Genomic DNA, 18,908 nt, shown 5'->3' on the forward strand with positions numbered 1-18,908 from the left:
TCGGTCCACCCTAGGCCGGATTAGGCTAGAGATAAACAAATGCCCCAAACCCGCGAACATGTCCGTCTTGCAGGAGATTCCCATCGCGATATGTGGGTTTCGAATACGCGCCGGGCGTTCTTATCACGGAGCTATGAGTATTTAAATTGAATCACGGCATATATTTATATTTGACTCCTGCAGAAAATGGCATACAATTATATTGATACACCGCGAACCCAAGTCGGGAACGCGACATACTTAAACACCGGCTTTCGAAGCACCACACGACACAATCTTTCGGCTCTAGATTCGCTCGAAAACTCCTTCCATTCGCCTTCCGAAGATAGAGATCTGCTTAAATCAGGCGAAAATAAGCGAAGTCGTAAAAGCGATGACTTCTCGCTACGAACTCCGCGAGCTGGGCCAGCTCCACGATCCGCAAAAGGAGGCATGCAAAGCCGGCGGAATCTTCCCACCGCAGCGATTCCTCGCGGCGAATTCACGCCCCTCATGAAGAGTGTTACGAAGAATAATTTTTTGCGGAATACAGGGAAGGGCGGACCGGAGACACCGGCTTTTCTGCGGAATGATTATAGGGATCCGAATACACCAGGGCTACCGAGGATCGAGGCTAGCGAAATCTATGAAGATCGCTCTATGAACTCGATCAACGAAAATGATGCCACACCCATTCCTGAAGTAGCGAGTAGCAGCCCACAAAGTACGCCGCTGCCCGTGCTGCCTTCACGGAACGGGGGCGGAGGGGTTTTGGGAGACGATAATATGATGACATTGAGGGAACAAGAAAGCGTACCATACCCATTTTCCGTATGTGATTTGTGAGGAAAGGTTCGGTTATACTAACGACGTATCTCAAATCTAGGCTATCGATAAACTCAACAAAGACAACTTCGACCTTAAACTCAAGGTCCACTTTCTCGAGGAAAAGCTCAACAAGCTTGGACCAGATGTGAACCGCATTGCTCTGCAAGAGAATATAGAACTTAAGGTTAGCGGAAAGACGATGGAGCGAGAGCTGTATCGTTGTAAGAAGAGTCTGGCACGAGCTCAAACAAAGGCAGAGTCTTGCCAGCGAGAACTCGAAGAATTTCAGGAAATGTGGAAGAGGAAACAGGGCGATGATGCACCGCAGAAAGAATTAAACTGGATGAAGGAAGAAATGGAGACCAAAGATATTGAGATTAACGAGTTACGGGAGGACTTGAAAGCAGCACAGGAGAAGCAATCGGATGAATTGCAAGAGCTCCGAGGTCAGATCAGTGACTTAGAATATACTATCAGAGAAAAGGACCGACTGTTGGATGAAAAAGAAGACGAGCTTGAAGACCTCAAAGAAAAAGAGCTGGAGGAGCACAGTTCTCTAGCCGAGCTGGAGGCCGAATTGGAACGCGCCAGAAATCAAATTCAAGAGCTAAAGGGGAGCATCGAGCGCATGAAGGGCGAATCACAGAATGCGGAGGCTGCCTATCAAAAGGCAAACGAGGAGAGAGATCGGGCTGTTGACGACTTGAGGGAACTCCAGGATGAAATGGCAAATAAGTCATTCTATTCCAAAGGTCTTAATCGTCAACTCGAAGAAAAAGCACACGCTCTTGAGGATGAGGTTACCACCCTACGACAGCAATGCAATGATGCGCAGGAAGAACTGGAAAGCAAGAGGAAAGCCGAACGTCAACTTGGCCAACAGGTACATGATCTTCGGCAGGAGCTTGTCCTGGAAAAGGGTAGGTATGAAGATAGGATCAACCTACTCGAACGCGAGCGTGACGTAGCGAGAAAAGAACGCGATTCCGCGTCATCCCAATTATGCGAAATCGAAGACGAGCTCCGATCCAGGGGTGACGACAAAAATCTGCTGCAAAATCGGCATGATGCGTTGACGCACGAGTCCCAAGAACTACAGAGAGATCTCGAAAGGGCTAGAGACAATATTGCGGATTTGGAACAGCAGATCTCCGACGAGAAACAAAGGTATTTCGAGGCCATCGAAGATCTCAGACTGCGACACAGAGACGAGATTGATCTATTGCAAGACGATATCGAGTCTCTGAAACGTAAACTCGAAGATAGTGAAGCTCAGTTCAACGTTGATCGAGATAAATGGGAAAGCGTCAAGCGTACATTAGATTTACAGAAACATCAAGCGGAACAACAGGCTAGCGGATATAAACGGACTGTCGAAAGGCTCCAGCAAACGGAATCGTCGCTGTCTGGAAAAGAAAAAAGACTACAGGACGCAATTGACAGCGAAAAACAGCTGCACCTACAGGAAAAGGAGCTGCTTAATTGCCAAATTAAGGATCTCACTGATGACATAGCTTCCCGACGACAAACCATAGAGAGTCAAAGAACAGAGCTACTTTCGCTCAAGGAAGAATTAAGAGTCGCCAAACGAGAAGGGGAGATGATGGAGGAAAAGATCCGAAACTTGGAAGATGAAGCCATCATTCTAAAAGCAAGCCTCGAACAGGAGATGCAATTTGGTGAAGATAAACGGAGGAACGGCGTGTCCGAACTGGAGAAGCAGCTACAGAATTCTCTCCGGGAGAAACAAACTCTCCGCGACCAGGTCGCGAAAGCAGAAGCAGAGTTAAGCGAGCTTCGGGCAGCCCTTCCCGATATTGAAGCTGATCGTGATGAGTTAAAGAGTCAACTTAACCGTTTCCACAATCAAGTGGACGAAACTTATCGATTTGATCAAGAGAAACTGGATCTTCGCAAAGCCAAGCTACGTTTCGAAGCCGATATCAAACGGTTGAAAGAGGAGAACAGAGTTCTAGTTGAAGCGAAGAAGACACTAAAGAATGAACTAGATATTGAAGTCGAAAGAGCTGCAGGTGAAGAGAATAGGCTGCTAGCAGCGCTCGATCAGCTCCAAGACAAACTCTTTACGACATCTGAACAACGGAATCGCGAATTGGCGGTTGCTAATAATAAAGCAACTCGATTGGAGAATCGCGTTAAGGATCTCGAGGCTATTCTCGAGCAGCAGGGCGCGGCTGAAGTAGACATTCCTCCGATATCATCTGACTCTTCCATTCTCCGTCATCGTTTGGACGAATCCCGCAAGAAGGAGAGGGCAGCCCTTCAACGTGAAGCAGACCTCAAATCGTCTGTCCGACACCTCAAGGCCTGTATCGCTGACCTCGAGATGGAGAATCACGAATTACAGACGCAACAGTTCGATCCAATCAGCTCCAGCGCTGGCATATCACCGACGTCAAAGTTTTTGGAAGAGAATCGCAAGCTTCGTGGTCAAGTGCTTGAAGCCCACAAAAAGATGAAGGAGCTGCGAACCAAAAACCATGAGCTTCAACGCCACGCCATGATGGGAGAGGAACGAAAAGAGCTCCATGAGTTGCTCAAGTCCGCAACACTTGAGGCGGAGTCTCTGTCCGTGAAGCTATCCGAGCGCGACGCGCGTGTTAACGAGCTACGAAACCATCTGCGTCGAGTCCGCGAGGAGCGCTCTCTCTCTAGAAAGCGAGCAGATACTGCAAATAACCAACTCCAGGTACTTCAAGATAAATACGAATTAGCCTTGGATGACATGGCTAGCCGGGTGGAGAGAAAAGGACGACATGAGAAGGAGCTAAGGGGTCTGAGTAAAGAAATTCTTTGGCTTAGAGCCAGATTATCGAGGGAAGAGAGGTTCCGGAAAGATCTTGCATGGAGTAAGGGTATCATGGAGCTTGGAGAGCGGGTCCGGATTGCTTGGTATGTTGTCATCTTTCTCTGATCCGTAAATATGGATTACTAACGGCTTCCTTTTAGTAATGAAATGGACCTTAAGATGATTGCAGAAATGGGCGTCGAACCCAGTGTTGCTGCCACAAAATTGAGCGCCAGAAAGAAATTCAAGAGCGCTGTTTTGGTAGTCATGGCAGCCACTCGAATGCAAAAACTGGCGACTGAGTGGAGAAAGGCGAGAAAGATTGGCGAAGGGCTTCGGAGAGCAAAGGCCGAGCTGCTGAAAAGAAGAGAACTTGCCCAGAAGGCGTCGGCTCCTAGTCTCATACAGGCTTGATTTTGTATAGGCTTGTTGTAATTTTTTTTTGCTTTTCAGCGTATACTGATATCCTCCTTGTTTGCATATGGTTTGGGTACTACAAGGCGTTAGTGGCCTGGGGATTGGATCGGATTCTTGGTACACATAACAGTATAAATGGCAACGGTTTGAACTACGATCGCGTCTATAATAACGGGAGATGAATCCCCCTGTCCAAAAACCTTATATTACGGCCGTACGCCTCGAACAAATGCCCATGAGTTACAAAATAGCAATCACCTAAGGATTTGAGCCCTGGGACCGGCTACCACATGCTTTGCCGCCGAGAGGGACGGAAAATGGACAAACACGTTGTAGCCACCCATCTCAAAATGCCATTGATATGCCCAGTTAGATTCCCTCGATTCTCAGCCCCTTGGCATGTATACCGGCTACTTTATCTAATCATTACACTAGCTAGATATTTTTAAACAGGATAACAAGAATGACCATGGCATGACTATAAACACCGCTCATTATCATAATCAGGGGGGAAGGCAAGTTCAAAATATAGAGGAATTGTAATGACAAAGGGGCAGGGCAGTTTTGAAGCATTATATTTAATGTCTTCAGAGGGGTTGATAAATAACGCTTGCAGTCCTCCAGGTAAAACAATCAACGCCCAGAACGCATCGGATCTATGGCATCACACCACATGCTAACACAACGCCACAATCCAATCCCACAGCTTGCAAAATTAGGCACCTTCGCTGCCAAACTTCTTCGTCCATTCTTCATTTTTTTCCAGATCTTCTTCGCTAACTGTCGGCCTGGAGGATTTAACGGCTTTCACAAAGTCCCTTAGCAAAAGGGGAGGTTCAAGAAGTTTATCGGCATCAACATCTACCCAGGACATTTCAATCGCCCCATGATCGCCTGGAGAGCACGGGGTAAGCTTTTCTTGATCGTCTAAAAGAACCTATTATGCTCCTTTAGCATGGGTTACATATCAGTTAGGAGGAAAAGGGAATGCAAACCTTCTTATAATGTGTAGCTGACTGAATCTTTCTCACAGGCTGCATTAAAGCATCCTGGACTGCAATACTGATATCACTACCAGAATAGCCCTCCGTCATTTCGGCTAGCGCTCGGTAATCCGCTTGCGTCAATTTACATGGTGTCGAGCCAACATTCAGCATAAACATCTTCATTCGTGCGGCCGTATCGGGTAAACTGATGTGCACCCTGCGCTGAAATCTTCGTCGAATAGCCATATCTAATTGCCAGGGAATATTTGTTGCACCAAGGATCAATACTCCCTTCGTATCATTTCCGACGCCGTCCATTTGGACAAGTAATTCGGTTTTTATTCGGCGGGATGCTTCTGATTCCCCTTCTCCACGAGGCCCGCAGAGGGCATCGATCTCGTCAATGAATATAATCGCTGGCTTGTTTTCTCTTGCCATGTTGAATAATTGTTTTACAAGTCTGTTTCCCAGAGAAGATTAGCTTAAAGCCGAATCCGGACCATTTATGCCTGGAGGCTTACCTCTCACTCTCACCCATCCACTTTGAAACTAGATCACTACTGCTCACGCTGAAAAATGTGCTATTTGCCTCTGTCGCAACCGCTTTTGCTAAATACGACTTGCCAGTGCCTGGAGGGCCGTAGAGTAATATTCCCTTCCATGGCTGGCGTCTTCCCGTGAAAAGATTTGGGAACTTAATGGGCAGTATGACCGCTTCTTTGAGCGCTTCTTTTGCCGCATCAAGACCAGCAACATCCTCCCATTTCACATTAGGCTTCTCCGATAAGATAGCGCCCGCGAGTGCACCCCGTAATTTCTTCGTGTCAGCGTCATCGTCGTCGTCGTCTTTCCTATCCGCCAAACACCCGTCAGATCCTCTTCCAGGAACTCTTTTACAAGAGGCACAGAGAAACCGATAGGTGTAACTCACCCTCCTTTCCCACTCCCATGCGCTACCTTCCCATTCGCGCCCACCGCGCTAGGCTTCTTCCTATTGTCTGTCCCCGCTAAGTGGTTTTTCAGCTTTTCCGCTCTCTCCATGTACTCCCCCGTCTTGGCGCGAATCATCTCCTTCGATTTAGGATTCTTCTCCCATTTTAGAGCGAGCATGAAAAGCTCGAGGGCGGAGTAGTATGTCTGGTAGGCCTTTTCGTACTCCCCCGCATTGTCATGCTCGATCGCTTTTCTGACCGTGTCGATGGCACGGCCGAGGAAGTCGGTGTTGCTCATGTTGGTGGAGAGTGAAGCCTGTTGTGTGATCGGAAGTGTAGGCCAGGGAAAGGATTCGAAGTGGTGGAGTGAGACAGGCAAGTGGTGGTGTAAAGCTGGTGCGGTTTGATCACTGGTGATGCTTTAGTTGGATGGCATGATGTGGGTCAAGATTGCAGATAGCTTTTAAAGGTGATTTAGAGTGTTGGATAAGAAGATCAAGAGCTTTTAGTGGTGACTGAAGAAGATGTTTCATGGGATACAGGGTGTTTTGTTGAATGTGCAGAACCATGTCAGTTGCGATGTCACCCCGCTAGTGCTGGTTGCTATGCTGCAACCATGAATCTACATTTTGCCCGAACTATTCCATTATCCGCACTCGCCCAAGCCAACACCGCAGAAAGTCCACATACGCTGTGATACTTGCCCAGACGAAAAAGCCGGACAATGGCCGATTCTCAGAAGCAACTTCAAGCCCTCACTGACGAGTATCAGAAGCTTCAACTAGGTCAGTATCCCAATCCTTCAAAACTTGCCCCAAACTCACCGTGATCCTTCCACCAGAGCTCCAAGGGGTCGTCGAGGCGCGCGAAAAGCTCGAAGCCCAGCAGCAAGAAAACAAGAGCGTACAAAAGGTTGGGGCATTTATTTTATTCCGTTGTGAAACGAACTAGGATGCTGAACATATAATTAATATCGGGATAACAGGAGTTCGCTACCCTTGACGATGATGCAAATATATACAAGCTTATTGGGCCAGTGTTGTTAAAGCAAGATAAGACCGATGCTGTAATGGCGGTCGATGGACGGTTGGACTTTATTGAGAAGGAAATGTATGTCATGTCCAGCCTCCAGATTGGATTATGTTCCTGAGGCTAATCAACAATGCCTACGCTGGGCGTCCCTAGAAAACGGATTGAGAGTCAAATTGCTGATATTGAAGAGGAAAGCGAGAAGAAAAAAGCAGAGGTATGTGGGAGGATAGTGTCATTTGGTGATAGTGCAGAAATCATCACTCTGGAATGTTAACTGTTAAATTGCTATAGGTTATTCGGTTTCAAACGCAGATGCAGCAACAAGCCAGTGCAGCTTCTGCATGAGATAACGCAGCACTGATGTGCGATACGCTGATTTCTTATTCCTGAATGCTGATACCACCCAATCTCGAGAAACTCGCCCTAATTCCTCCGGAGGCCTGCAAGGTCGTATCCCTTGATGGTGGCATGTTTATCATGTTGTTTGGATGAGGCATATGTTGGCCCTATCGATCTAGGTATATGAAGAACTAATGGCCGATAGTCTCACCTTGTATGACGTAGTGAGCAACCCGGTTGGCATCAGCATATTGTAGGGGCTCTCGTCGCCATTGCTCCGAAGTGGCCCTGGCGTTTCCTATGATCTTTTGTTCGCAGGATTGCCCTTAGTGGTCAATAACGGAAGAAAACGACCAGCTAATTCAAGATGAAAGTATTTTGTTTTACTGCAAGCGAATCTATTGATTCAGAATTTACTACAAATACACCTCCGCTCCCAATCTAACCTCGGACTAATGAATTTGATCTTTCACGCTATATGCGTTTTTTTTTGAATCTAAAATCTTTTGTCTAGTTGCGGATAAGCAAGCTGCTTCCGCTCATCTCCTTCGGTTGTTCAATGCCCATGGCATCAAGGATGGTAGGCGCAACATCACCCAAAATTCCGTCCTTTTCCTTCAAGCTCCATCCTTCAGGAGCATTGGCCATGACAAATGGGACTTTGTTTGTGGTATGAGAGGTCTTTGGGGAACCATCGCCGTTCTTCATTTCTTCGGCATTACTATAGTTTGAAATTAGCATGGGAGGCAAACGTTTTATATTATGAAAAAGCTTACCCGTGATCCGCAGTGATGAAGAGGATGTATCCGTTCTCTTTGCACGATTCGAAGATCCGTCCGATGGCTTTGTCTGTTGCGGCAACACCTTGAATAGCTGCCTCGTACACGCCAGTATGGCCAACCATGTCCGGTGGTGCAAAGTTATTCATTACCAAGTCATACTTCTTCTCCGCGATTCTTTCAGCCATCTTCTCCCCGACGGGAGCTGCACTCATTTTTGGGTCTAGGTCATAAGTTGCGACCCTGGGTGACGGGATTAAGTCCCGGTCCTCACCCTCAAACTGCTTCTCGATTCCTCCATTGAAGAAGAAAGTTACATGGGCGTATTTTTCTGTCTCAGCGATGTGGCATTGCTTGAGCCCCTTGACACTCAGCCATTCAGCGAGGACATTACCCATGTGCTGAGGCGGGAATGCAATTGGGAAAGTATAGTCGGTCTTGTACTGGGTCATGGTGGTAATGGCGATGTTCTTGGGGTACGGGAAGTCCGGTTTTGGGGAACGATCGTAGTCACCTAGAAGCTGGGTGATTTCCCGAACACGATCGGAACGATAATTGAAGAAGAAGAGGGTGTCGTCGTCTTTTGGAGTCACAGTTAGAGTCGCGCCATGACCCAGGAATGGGTAAGTTGGGTACGGTACCTTTGACTCTCCTCTCGTCACCTCCAAAGATAATGGGCTTCAAGAATTCATCGGTCTCGCCCTTTTCGTATCTTTCGTTGATCGCTTTGACAGCATCGTCGCTGGCCTCTCCATCTCCCAAGACAATGCCCTTCATGGCGACCTCAATGCGGTCCCATCTCTTGTCACGATCCATGGCAAAGTACCGCCCAACCACGGTTGCCAATTCACCGATTCCTACTTCCTTCATGCTATCCAACAACTGCTGCATGTAACCCGCTCCGCTCTTTGGATCAGTGTCTCTTCCGTCTCCAAAAAAATGGATAAAAACTTTTGGGATCTCCATCTCTTTAGCGACCTTCAATAGTCCAACCAAGTGGTTGATATGCGAATGAACGCCTCCATCAGACACCAAGCCGAGCAAGTGCAGTCTCCCATTTCCGGTCTTTGCCCGATTGAATGTGTTGACAATTGACTGAACCTTGTTCAGCTCCCCCTTCTTCAGGGTCTGGTCAATACGGACAACGTCCTGCCATACGACACGGCCGGCACCAATGTTTAAGTGACCGACTTCGCTGTTCCCCATCAATCCTTCAGGTAGGCCAACCGCAAGGGACGAAGCATCGAGTTCAGTGTATCCCTGAGCGGTTTTCGCCTTCGGGTCGGCAAAAGAGGACATCACAGGGGTTTCGGCGGCAGCAATGGCGTCGCCCTCGGGAGGGGATTGGGGCCCAGGAACTCCCCAACCATCGATGACGACTTAAAGACGAGGAAAATATTAGTAGAATTCTAGGACAATAAGAAAGACACATTCAATTGGAGGGCTCACTCAATGCAACCTTCTGATCAACTTTGGTCATGGTGAACAGGCAGAAGCCAGTCAAGTTTTCCTGTCAAATAGATTGAAATAGCTAGACGCGAGATCTCTTCGCCCGATAGATATCCCAAAAAAAAAAAAAAAAAGAGAGAGAGAGAGCGAAAAAGTCCAAAAAAATATATCTCAATTATTGTGACTGCGAAGAGACGATAATTGATTTCTTGGTGGGGGAGGGGCTGCCCTTCCGGCCGGGGACGCGCTAGGGAGCGGCCTTGCAGGGGTCGACGTCACTCTTTGCTCGCGACATCCCGGCATCCATCCATCCATTTTTCGGTGGTGAAACCAGCAAGCAGCCCATCAACGGTGCTTCACCCAGGGTGCCATACAACCACAGACCAAACTACACCTAAACCCTGTGTCTTCTTTCCACCAAGCATGCAGTGCAGCATGAGTTAGATACAACAGCCTCTCCCGCCGCAAGAAGAATTGCCCACGCCAAACCATCGACAAAAATGTCTGCCAAACATTCTCCCGTTGCTCCCTCCCCGGCACACAAAACTCCTGTCACCCATTCGACTACTGCCAATACTACAGCCAACACTCCCGCCGCCCCGCAGGACCCGATGTCCCCGTCCGAAACCACTCCCACGGTCCCCTTCCCGCCGCCGCAAACTTTCGACATTCTGCCACCACTCCACGCCCTCTTCGTCCGTCTCCTTTCCACCCCGCCGCACGCGCAGCAAGCTGCTGCAACGAACCCCGATGCAACCAGTGCACTCAGCGAATCATCTCTCCTCACCACCGCCGGCGTCGACGCGACGGAAATGCACTCACTCGACCCGCGCGCACTCACGACGGGAGCGAGCACGGTGAAGATACGGATTCAAAAGGCCAGGAGCGCTATCGAAGAGTTGCCCGACATAAACAGGTCGGTTGCGGAGCAGGAGGAAGAGATCAAGCATCTCGAGCAGAAGATTGCGCGGTTAAGGGATGTTATCCAGGATTTTGGTCGGAGGAGTAGAGATGTCATCAACGGGCAGTGATGGGCGTATTTTTTACGATATTGGAGGGTTTGAATTTATGCGAGACCTCGCGGGGGCGTTATTGTGATGTCTACTCCGTACGGAGTCTAGGAACTTTGGAGTTTTACTCGGACACAAAAAGGGCCAGGAGCTAAAAAAAAAAAAAAAAGAAAGAAAGAAAAAAGAAAAAAAAATACGGAGTACACCACCCCATTACTTGCATGATTAAGACAGCATTGTGCAGAGAGTGATTCCGATCCATTGGGATTATTACTTGCGATATCATCGAGCAGTTTGGAAATACCGAAGCCTTGATGTGACTTTTGAGCAAGCCTTCCTCCACTACATCCAATCCACCGCACCAAAAAAATAAAAATAAATAAAAAAAATAAGAAATTAATAAAAAGACATAGTGATTGCCACCCAATACTATGGATTGCTTGTTGAAAATCCATACCGTGCGCTCATGCCATATTCGTAAACGACGTTGAAGATTTTACCCCATTTCCCATTTTTTTTGAATACCAAAGATCATGCAAACAACCCCAAGCACCACACTGAAAACACTAGAAGAAAATTAAAAACTGCATCGGGCAGTTTATACTGGAAGAGGGAAAGAGCTGGCCCATTCGCTGATCTCCTTCTTGAGATCAACGATCTCCGGGACGGTACCGGTGGCAACCTTGGCCTTGAAGTCCTTGAGCTTGTTGGCCTCCTTGGGAAGACCAGCCTGGATGTCCTTGCAGATGTTGATTGCACGGTCGATGTATCCGGTGATACGCTTGAAGTCCTCCTCACCCATGCCACGGCTGGTCATGGCTGGAGCGCCGATTCTGATACCGCATGGGGTCAAGGCGGACTTGTCTCCGGGAATGGAGTTCTTGTTGCAAGCAATGTTGATAGCCTCAAGGACAGCTTCGACACGAGCGCCATCAAGAGCCTTGGGCCTCAAATCCAAGAGAACCATGTGGCTGTCGGTTCCGTCGGCAACGAGCTTGTAGCCGAGACGCTTGAATTCGGTCTCGACGGCCTTGGCGTTCTTCACAACCTGCTCCTGGTACTGTCTGAATTCCGGAGTAGCAGCTTGTTTGAGAGCAACAGCCAAGGCAGTAATAGTGTGGTTGTGAGGGCCGCCCTGGTGACCAGGGAAGACGGAGAAGTTGATAGGGTTCTCGAGATCGTACATGATCTCCTTGCCGGTCTTGGGGTCAACACTTCGCACGCCCTTTCTAAAGAAGATCATAGCTCCTCTGGGACCACGGAGAGACTTGTGAGTGGTGGTAGTGACGACATCAGCGTACTCGAATGGGGACGGGATGACGCCGGCGGCGATCAATCCAGAAATATGAGCCATATCGACAATCAAGTAAGCTCCAACGGAGTCGGCGATCTTACGCATGCGCGCATAGTCAATGAGACGGCAGTATGCCGATGTTCCAGCAACAAGGCACTTTGGTCGGTACAGCTGAGCATTGGCCTCGAGGGTGTCGTAGTCAATGATGCCCGTGTCAAGGTTAACTCTGTAGGGGAAAGTCTCAAAGTAGGTGGAGACTGCAGAGATCCTATTAGATAGTTAGATCGGTAAGTAACTCGGTTGATGAGGAGTAGAATTTACATACTTCTTCTGAGGAGTTTGGTATCCGTGACTCAGATGACCTCCGTGGGGCAAGTCCAAGCCCATAAGTCTATCATGAGGCCTCATCAGAGCCTGGTAGACTTGCAGGTTGGCAGGACTACCACTGAGACACTGCACGTTGACACCCCATTTCTCGGGATCCAAATTGAAGGCTTTGAGAGCTCTCTGCTGGCACAGAATCTCGATCTCATCGATGTGCTGATTACCACCATAGTAACGAGCTCCCGGATAGCCCTCAGAGTATTTGTTGGACATGGGAGACCCTAAGGCATCAAAAACAGCACGAGAAGTGACATTCTCCGAGGCAATGAGGACGATCGACTCCCTCTGGCGCTGGATCTCTCTTTTCTGTACCCGTGACTCAGTGTGTGCTCCGTTTGAGGGTGGCATCAAGCAATAGAAATAGATTCCACAGAATTAGAAAGAAAAGGAGGAAGGATCCCATACCATGATCTCAGAAACCTCAGGATCAGTCTCGACGAGAGACTTCTCGAGTTGCTATTGCACACATTGTCAGTCATCGGGGACTTTTTGAGCTCCCTCGGAGGGGTCGTTTGCACTCACGTCCTTGTGGGCCTGTGAAAGAGCGTATGTAGGCATGATGGTTATCTGATCAATGATCTTTTCTCTCTAATTGCCTAACAGGAAGAGGTTCAATTTGTTTCAATGATATGGGTTGAGGGAATTGGCACGAAGAGAAAAGTTGTGGGCGGCGAGATTTTGCTTGCGGAGATTGTTGGGCAAAAACTTTTCCCCGCCAAAAATCACGAACAATAGTGGCCGGAGTTACTCGCGAGAATTGTTCTTCTTGGCACCGCCGATGGCGTGCTTCAAGCAGTGCAATCGGCATATTCAATGCGCGCCGTCACTGACATGTATACAGGCGGACCAGGATTCGAAACTGGGATATCTAGGCAGTATCTACATAGTTATAAGTAGCTTCTTGAGGTGCTCCGACCTGCATGGACATCCCTCTACAATTAAATTGAATACGAAAGGAAGCCCGCATGCTGTTATGTACAGGCGACTGGATCGGAACGGACTACATTAGACATAATTTCGTTGACATCTACCTCACTACTCTGCGCGGCTCTTCTCTTCCTTTTTTCGTTTCCTTTCCTCTCTTCGAGCTCTGCGTTCCTGGCTGGTTTCATCTCTGTGCTTCTTGATGCTTTTTTGTGTCCCCGACTTCTGAGATCTGCCACGCTTACTCCCTTCAAGCGATCCCGATTCTTGTTTATGATGCGCGGCGTCATCATGGTTATGTGACTTTTTAGACTTCTTGCGCGGTAAAGCTGCTTGAGATTGGGGCTCAGGATCTTGCACGTGTATAGAGCCGTCGACATCCGTATGTTTTCTCTTTTTTTTCTTCTTCTTAGCCTCTCCGTCAATATGGCATCCTCGAGGTTCCTTAAATGTAATCTCCATCTCAGAGTCATCTGTGCCAACGCCCCCCTCCAGTTGAACTGAAGACGAGCCGAATGGTATGTAGCGCATTCGCAAATTCTTCGGCTGCGAGGGTAAAGGCTTCGTCTTCTTTTTTAACGCTTCAATCTGCGATTCTGATCCCTGACCAGGAGCCCTAACAACACGCTCCACGTGAAATGTCTGCGCGACATCCAATCGCTGTCGACGATAACTGTTGCCATATTTCTCAGGAAGAAGTAAGCTTTTAGTTCTTTCGACGCCTATTTGATCTTCCCGAAGACGATAATCGACTCCCTTGTGTGTCAGGATAGTTTCTCCGGTTGCGACTGCGTCCAGCGCGAGCTGCTTGATCGATGAAACAGGGACAGCGGCGGGGGCGGTGATATGCCATAATTGTTTACCAGTAAGGTCGGAGAAGGCATCCGCAAGCTTGGATGGCGGCAAAGACGATTTCTGAACTAGTTGAAATCCTTCAGGCGGGCGAAATGGCTTCACAGGTATCATAGCTTCTGTCGCGTGCCTACGCCGGTGTTAGCGACGAAACCCATGCGGGAACATTGAGCTCTTACCCATCCGCAATTGTAACTCTCTTCTCGGAGGAGTTCTTGGGTATTGCGCTTTTTTGGATCTCCTGGATTTCGGATTCGGATTCGGAACCCGAACTAGGTGAACTTGATTCGCTACTCGACTCAGAGGAACTTTGCGGCCGTTCCGTCATTTGCTTCGATTTGGGGTTTGAAGTGGATTTTTGGACCGGCGTCTTAGATGGCACCTGTGCTTCAGATTCGCTATCACTCGTACTGTCGTTGCTCGAACTGTCGCTGTCCGTGACAGTCTCTTGACTTATGGCCGCCTTCATAGTGGTATGGATTGAGACAAGAAATCGGGCAAAAAACCGTCTGGACAGACTTGACGCCTATTCAATCCATTCCTTAGTAGATAGTGTCATGTATACTTATATCAAATTGCCGTCAGCGTCCGCAAAACGCTGTCCTCCGTAGATCGAAATCTTTTGAATCTGAAATTTGAGAATTTTTGGGAGCTTGCGCACGGACCACCGGCGCATTTCATCGGAAATCCTCCAGCAAGCCGAACACGATCAATTGCAGTAGATTAAAAAGCCAATTGCTGCAGAGATGAAAAGGAAGGCGGGTGATCAGCCAGTATTGGGTAGGCCATTAATATGATTCAGTTTCTAGCAGAAAACAAGTAAGCTGACCACTGTTCGGCAGCTGTCAGCGCCATCGCGGCCCGGAGGAGGGCCCAGCAGAACGCTGCTGTATCTACGCGATCCTCCGTTTCCAAGCCGATATCAGCATCTGAAGCGGAACCCCCTTTGAAACGATCAAAGCCGTCGCTGGCGGATGATCTACCGAGCTCTCCTGCGGTGAAGAGCAAAATTGAGGTTGTTATCAGAAATCCCAAGAGGCAGAGCAACCGATCCCAATCGACAATTGCAGCCTCCATTGAAGAACAAACCAGGTCTACAGACGACGACAAATCGGGAATTTTAGTCGAGGATAATGGTGGCGTTACCAGCAGCGGTGAGCAGAGGTTGGTGTACCTTGCTATGTTATTCCATGCACTCCCCATACATTCGCTAAGAAGAAAGCAGCGACGAGATTGAAGTCAGCGGCCGCGAGAATTACGAAAATTTTTTATTGTCAAAAGGAGCTATTTCCAACAAGGATGTTTTATATAAAACCAATGATACCATTTGTATTCGTCTGAGGGAGAAAACAGTACGTTCATACCACGATTATCGTCTACACTGTGTTGCTGATCGAACGGATAGACTATAACTGTCTTGGGCCAATACGACTTGTGGATTAAACGGGGAGTTGTGAGCATCTTTGGTGCCAAATTACCTCCCTCAACTCAGATATATAGGGTATACGCCCCATCGACTCATTCCCTACCAGTTATCAAGACAGTAGCCGGCGTGGACGGATATGCAGAGATCGAGATCAGTTCTTGTCGCAATGGTTTGCCATATCTTCGACATGTGTCTGATTTATATCGTCGAATATGGAGCGGTAAACAGGCTTCCTCAGGAAACCGTCTGACCACCGGCTCCGGAAGGTCATTCTCGATTGTAAAGAACCAAAATTCCGTACGCTCTCTGTGAATTTCGAACGCTAACCTATATTAGCTTCACTCTTCTTCCGAAGACCCCTTCAAACGTCACCTCCGCCCGCTTCATTTTGACAAGCAATGGAGTATGGCCATTAAAGCCCTGTCTAGTCGCGGAGCCCACCTTCGAGTCATGACTTGCGGGCCCAAAGGCTCGGGGAAGTCCACATTCAACAAGTACCTCGTGAACCATCTACTCAGCCAAATTCCACCCCAGAACGGCAAGGCTTCTTCAAGTGATGGCGTTGCCTACATAGATCTGGATCCTGGCCAGCCAGAATTTTCACCACCCGGCGAAGTGTATTTGGCTCACCTTCGAAGGCCGGTCCTTGGGCCTTCGTTCTCACACCCGGTCTTGGTATCACCGTACGACGGATCCATTGTTAAGTCGCATCATATTGGAGCTACATCGCCGAAAGACGACCCAAATCACTATGTGCTGTGTGTGATGGACCTGCTGAATAGGTATCGGGTCCTTCTCCAGAGTTATCCCCAGTGCCCAGCGGTGATAAACTACCCTGGGTGGATTTTCGGTCAAGGTCTGGAGATTGCTACCTGGTTCATAAGGTCTCTTGACCTTTCGGATGTAGTATATATGAGCGTACAAGGCCCCGAGGAAGTTATTCTCCCTCTACGAGAAGCGGCATCTGAAGCTGGGGTACCGGTTACTACACTTCCATCACAGCCTACAGAGTATGCAACGAGGTCGAGTGCTCAGTTGCGCTCCATGCAGGTGCTGTCCTATTTCCACGTGTTGCAGAATGATGCAAACATACCGTTTTGGTCCGACCTGCCAATCCAACACCATCGGACTATGAGCGTCAGCTACTCCGGAGAAAATCCAGGTATCTTTGGCATAATGGTGACTGGCTTCCATCACGAACCGGATCGTCTTCATGATCTCTTAGATGGCTCCCTCGTCGGCGTCGTAGCCGTCGAAGACTCGGGTGCACTTCCCAAGTCGTCTGATACGGCCACGGCGACAGTAGACACTCATCATCACAAATACGCCGCAAACCGTTCCGATCCGGACCAAGACGCTCCCATGAACGATGCTGATTCAGCGATCGCATCGTCTTCACCACATCCGCTCATCACACAAGTACCACATACGAACCTGCCGTACCTTTTTATTGGCAGCGGAACCTGTCATCCTCTAGATCCGGCGTCATCATACTCCGTCGGTCTCGCTCTCGTGCGCTCCATCGACATTCAGTCACAAACCATCCATTTGATCACTCCCATCCCTCCCAAGTCGCTCCACAGTGCCCTTGACCGTGGTCACCGTATCATCCTTGTTCGGGGGAACCTGGATAACCCCAATTGGGCTCTCAGCGAACAGTATTTTGCTGCCAGGGCTGCGCAGCGCAAAGTCAGACAACGTAGGGCGGAGGTTAAAGCAGAGTCTGATGATTCGGAGTTACTAAGGGGGTACGAAGACAAAATTAGGAGATCAGCAGAGCGGGTTCGTAGAGCGACGAGGGGCGCGCCGTGGATGACCGTGGCCAGGCAGGGAGAGAAGAAGCAAAAGGAGAGAAACGGGAGGTTATGGAAGGTAACGAAACCTGGACAGGATGGAGGGTCTGATGGGGAGAGTGAACACTTCTAGGCTATCACAGAGAATGCTAGGTTATTGAGTGCACTACAGAGAGGTTTTGCCATGATGTCTTCGACATATTCGCTGTCGACCAAGAGAACAATGACTACATGCCATGTCAATTGGGTGCCATCAGGGTGTCTTCTAAAAATATCCGGAGGTCAAGAGGAGATAACTCTTCGTTGGCCACCAATCCTGTCGTATACGTTTTATGACTGACTGCTATGGAAGTCATGGGCCTCGGAAATATGTCGATCATCACCGAGTGAGCCAATGTGCAAACTAGTCTCCAAACTGCCAGCCATCACCTATTCCCCATCACCTCCAATGCCATTTAAACACACGTAAGATAATAGCATTATGTGGTTGGCCAGGTCCAGTGACCTAGGTAAACAATTGTCGTCCTCGAATATCGCGCGCGATTCACCCCTATTGGCCTTTCAGTTCGCCTCCAAGAGTGAAACACGAATCGTGACGTGCTTCCTTTCTTTGCTTTTTCCCCCTCTCCCTTGAATTTACAGCCACATCGTGCAGCGGCAGGCTACTGCACATGCACGTCATTTATCTGACATCGCACATGTCCCGACACGGGATGCCGGGGAGAGCAGTGGAGGCACCATGTGCGAGGTTTCATATCGGATACTTGCGTCAGGACTTGCAGTATGTGAAAAAATGACTCAGCGAAGCAGTGTTCATCTGGTGCGTGAGGCCTACAGAGTTATTGCTCTCGTCGATCATTATATGCCGGGGGAATAACAAGCAACTACAGGGCAAAGGGAACAGAGAAGAAGAAAATAGTAAAACGAAGCACGGCAGGTGCGGAATCAGTGCCTCCGTGATTTGAGTCATTGCCGGGCCAACAAGATTCCGCGTGTGTGTCTCTTAACGACCTACGAGAGCCAAGGCTGCCTGTCGTCCAACGGAACAAAAGAGTTGTTTCACGCCCAAGAATAGCATCCAGCGAACGAGAAGGTTGAACTCCCCCCTCCCTCCCGCGCCATATCTTCTGTCAATGCCTATCTCACCAGCATTTCACTCTTGTTCCGAAGCGCACATGGGATTGTTGGTTGGGTAGCCAACAGCACACACGAACCTCCATGCAGCGACGTTGGAATCAAGACAACTAAGACGTGGCATTGCCTGAAGCCTAGAGAACGATGGGTTCTTTCTGTCCTCCCCTACCAAAGTTAAAATATGTCCAACATTTGTCAAACAGGCCCTCGGGCGGATGGAGACCGTGTAAATGGGCCGGGAGGAGGGTAGAGGCGTGGACGTTGGCCGCATCAAGGCCAGACTGTCGGCATCGAGCCGTTCATTTCCTGGCGGGTAGTTTGGGTGAAGGGAGCCGTGTAACCCGCATTATATGCAGTCAACGTCGGCAGCAGCAGGATCTGGACTGGAAACATCCACAGTAAGACGGAGATAGCCGGTATTTGCTGGGGTATTCATCTTTATGTCACTTTTCCCTGCAGGATGGCAAAATGGGAAAAAAATCCGGGATTTTTCTTTTTTTTCTATTTGCCTGGCATCGTATTCCGGCCAATCCCTTAAATT

General features: G+C 48.8%; 8 protein-coding genes across 8 annotated transcripts; 4 read left to right on the forward strand and 4 right to left on the reverse strand.

The window, feature by feature from the left end:
- Positions 1-106: 106 nt before the first annotated feature.
- On the forward strand, positions 107-4,030 carry CIMG_01890 (spindle-pole body protein; the record flags this gene model as incomplete). Its single annotated transcript, XM_001248118.2, has 3 exons — positions 107-792; positions 866-3,720; positions 3,778-4,030. Exons 1-3 carry the CDS (start codon positions 187-189, stop codon positions 4,028-4,030), a joined length of 3,714 nt encoding a protein of 1,237 aa, XP_001248119.2. The 5' UTR covers positions 107-186.
- A 509-nt stretch (positions 4,031-4,539) lies between these two features.
- On the reverse strand, positions 4,540-6,519 carry CIMG_01889 (vacuolar protein sorting-associated protein 4). Its single transcript, XM_001248117.2, has 4 exons — positions 5,951-6,519; positions 5,541-5,870; positions 5,029-5,479; positions 4,540-4,970 (listed from the first exon to the last, which is right to left on the reverse strand). Exons 1-4 carry the CDS (start codon positions 6,247-6,249, stop codon positions 4,749-4,751), a joined length of 1,302 nt encoding a protein of 433 aa, XP_001248118.1. The 5' UTR covers positions 6,250-6,519; the 3' UTR covers positions 4,540-4,748.
- Positions 6,520-6,604: 85 nt separating this feature from the next.
- Positions 6,605-7,817, forward strand: CIMG_01888 (prefoldin subunit 6). The gene is made up of 5 exons (XM_001248116.2): positions 6,605-6,736; positions 6,793-6,863; positions 6,937-7,061; positions 7,137-7,197; positions 7,275-7,817. Exons 1-5 carry the CDS (start codon positions 6,676-6,678, stop codon positions 7,326-7,328), a joined length of 372 nt encoding a protein of 123 aa, XP_001248117.1. The 5' UTR covers positions 6,605-6,675; the 3' UTR covers positions 7,329-7,817.
- CIMG_01887 (2,3-bisphosphoglycerate-independent phosphoglycerate mutase) lies at positions 7,684-9,684 on the reverse strand. The gene is made up of 4 exons (XM_001248115.2): positions 9,551-9,684; positions 8,743-9,480; positions 8,099-8,681; positions 7,684-8,043 (listed from the first exon to the last, which is right to left on the reverse strand). The coding sequence occupies exons 1-4, from the start codon at positions 9,579-9,581 to the stop codon at positions 7,833-7,835; spliced, it is 1,563 nt and encodes a 520-aa protein (XP_001248116.1). The 5' UTR covers positions 9,582-9,684; the 3' UTR covers positions 7,684-7,832.
- A 215-nt stretch (positions 9,685-9,899) lies between these two features.
- On the forward strand, positions 9,900-10,886 carry CIMG_01886 (uncharacterized protein). The gene has a single exon (XM_001248114.2). It carries the CDS (start codon positions 10,051-10,053, stop codon positions 10,579-10,581), a length of 531 nt encoding a protein of 176 aa, XP_001248115.1. The 5' UTR covers positions 9,900-10,050; the 3' UTR covers positions 10,582-10,886.
- On the reverse strand, positions 10,738-12,902 carry CIMG_01885 (serine hydroxymethyltransferase, cytosolic). Its single transcript, XM_001248113.2, has 4 exons — positions 12,761-12,902; positions 12,644-12,694; positions 12,180-12,544; positions 10,738-12,122 (listed from the first exon to the last, which is right to left on the reverse strand). The coding sequence occupies exons 1-4, from the start codon at positions 12,794-12,796 to the stop codon at positions 11,159-11,161; spliced, it is 1,416 nt and encodes a 471-aa protein (XP_001248114.1). The 5' UTR covers positions 12,797-12,902; the 3' UTR covers positions 10,738-11,158.
- A 322-nt stretch (positions 12,903-13,224) lies between these two features.
- Positions 13,225-14,612, reverse strand: CIMG_01884 (uncharacterized protein). The gene is made up of 2 exons (XM_001248112.2): positions 14,194-14,612; positions 13,225-14,144 (listed from the first exon to the last, which is right to left on the reverse strand). The coding sequence occupies exons 1-2, from the start codon at positions 14,481-14,483 to the stop codon at positions 13,274-13,276; spliced, it is 1,161 nt and encodes a 386-aa protein (XP_001248113.1). The 5' UTR covers positions 14,484-14,612; the 3' UTR covers positions 13,225-13,273.
- A 148-nt stretch (positions 14,613-14,760) lies between these two features.
- CIMG_01883 (polynucleotide 5'-hydroxyl-kinase) lies at positions 14,761-17,366 on the forward strand (the record flags this gene model as incomplete). Its single annotated transcript, XM_001248111.2, has 5 exons — positions 14,761-14,794; positions 14,857-15,178; positions 15,240-15,366; positions 15,420-15,737; positions 15,777-17,366. The coding sequence occupies 5 exons, from the start codon at positions 14,761-14,763 to the stop codon at positions 17,364-17,366; spliced, it is 2,391 nt and encodes a 796-aa protein (XP_001248112.2).
- Between the last annotated feature and the right edge of the window lie 1,542 nt (positions 17,367-18,908).

Source organism: Coccidioides immitis (assembly GCF_000149335.2).
Source record: "Coccidioides immitis RS genomic scaffold supercont3.1, whole genome shotgun sequence".
Lineage (NCBI taxonomy): Eukaryota > Fungi > Ascomycota > Eurotiomycetes > Onygenales > Onygenaceae > Coccidioides > Coccidioides immitis.

What these genes read in the sequence shown, in the direction of transcription:
- CIMG_01889 (XM_001248117.2), bottom strand. Translation starts at nt 6,249, where the DNA reads ATGAGCAACACCGACTTCCTCGGCCGTGCCATCGACACGGTCAGAAAA. An exon ending in TGGATGGGTGAGAGTGAGAG is followed by an intron (nt 5,480 to 5,540) that starts GTAAGCCTCCAG and finishes TCTGGGAAACAG; the next exon opens with ACTTGTAAAACAATTATTCA. An exon ending in CAGCTACACATTATAAGAAG is followed by an intron (nt 4,971 to 5,028) that starts GTTTGCATTCCC and finishes GGAGCATAATAG; the next exon opens with GTTCTTTTAGACGATCAAGA.
- CIMG_01888 (XM_001248116.2), top strand. Translation starts at nt 6,676, where the DNA reads ATGGCCGATTCTCAGAAGCAACTTCAAGCCCTCACTGACGAGTATCAG. An exon ending in AAAACAAGAGCGTACAAAAG is followed by an intron (nt 6,864 to 6,936) that starts GTTGGGGCATTT and finishes TCGGGATAACAG; the next exon opens with GAGTTCGCTACCCTTGACGA. An exon ending in GCGAGAAGAAAAAAGCAGAG is followed by an intron (nt 7,198 to 7,274) that starts GTATGTGGGAGG and finishes AAATTGCTATAG; the next exon opens with GTTATTCGGTTTCAAACGCA.
- CIMG_01887 (XM_001248115.2), bottom strand. Translation starts at nt 9,581, where the DNA reads ATGACCAAAGTTGATCAGAAGGTTGCATTGA. An exon ending in TGATCAGAAGGTTGCATTGA is followed by an intron (nt 9,481 to 9,550) that starts GTGAGCCCTCCA and finishes CTCGTCTTTAAG; the next exon opens with TCGTCATCGATGGTTGGGGA. An exon ending in TGACGAGAGGAGAGTCAAAG is followed by an intron (nt 8,682 to 8,742) that starts GTACCGTACCCA and finishes TGACTCCAAAAG; the next exon opens with ACGACGACACCCTCTTCTTC.
- CIMG_01886 (XM_001248114.2), top strand. Translation starts at nt 10,051, where the DNA reads ATGTCTGCCAAACATTCTCCCGTTGCTCCCTCCCCGGCACACAAAACT.
- CIMG_01885 (XM_001248113.2), bottom strand. Translation starts at nt 12,796, where the DNA reads ATGCCTACATACGCTCTTTCACAGGCCCACAAGGAC. An exon ending in CTGAGGTTTCTGAGATCATG is followed by an intron (nt 12,545 to 12,643) that starts GTATGGGATCCT and finishes TCACGGGTACAG; the next exon opens with AAAAGAGAGATCCAGCGCCA. An exon ending in TACCAAACTCCTCAGAAGAA is followed by an intron (nt 12,123 to 12,179) that starts GTATGTAAATTC and finishes ACTATCTAATAG; the next exon opens with GATCTCTGCAGTCTCCACCT.
- CIMG_01884 (XM_001248112.2), bottom strand. Translation starts at nt 14,483, where the DNA reads ATGAAGGCGGCCATAAGTCAAGAGACTGTCACGGACAGCGACAGTTCG. An exon ending in AGAGTTACAATTGCGGATGG is followed by an intron (nt 14,145 to 14,193) that starts GTAAGAGCTCAA and finishes ACACCGGCGTAG; the next exon opens with GCACGCGACAGAAGCTATGA.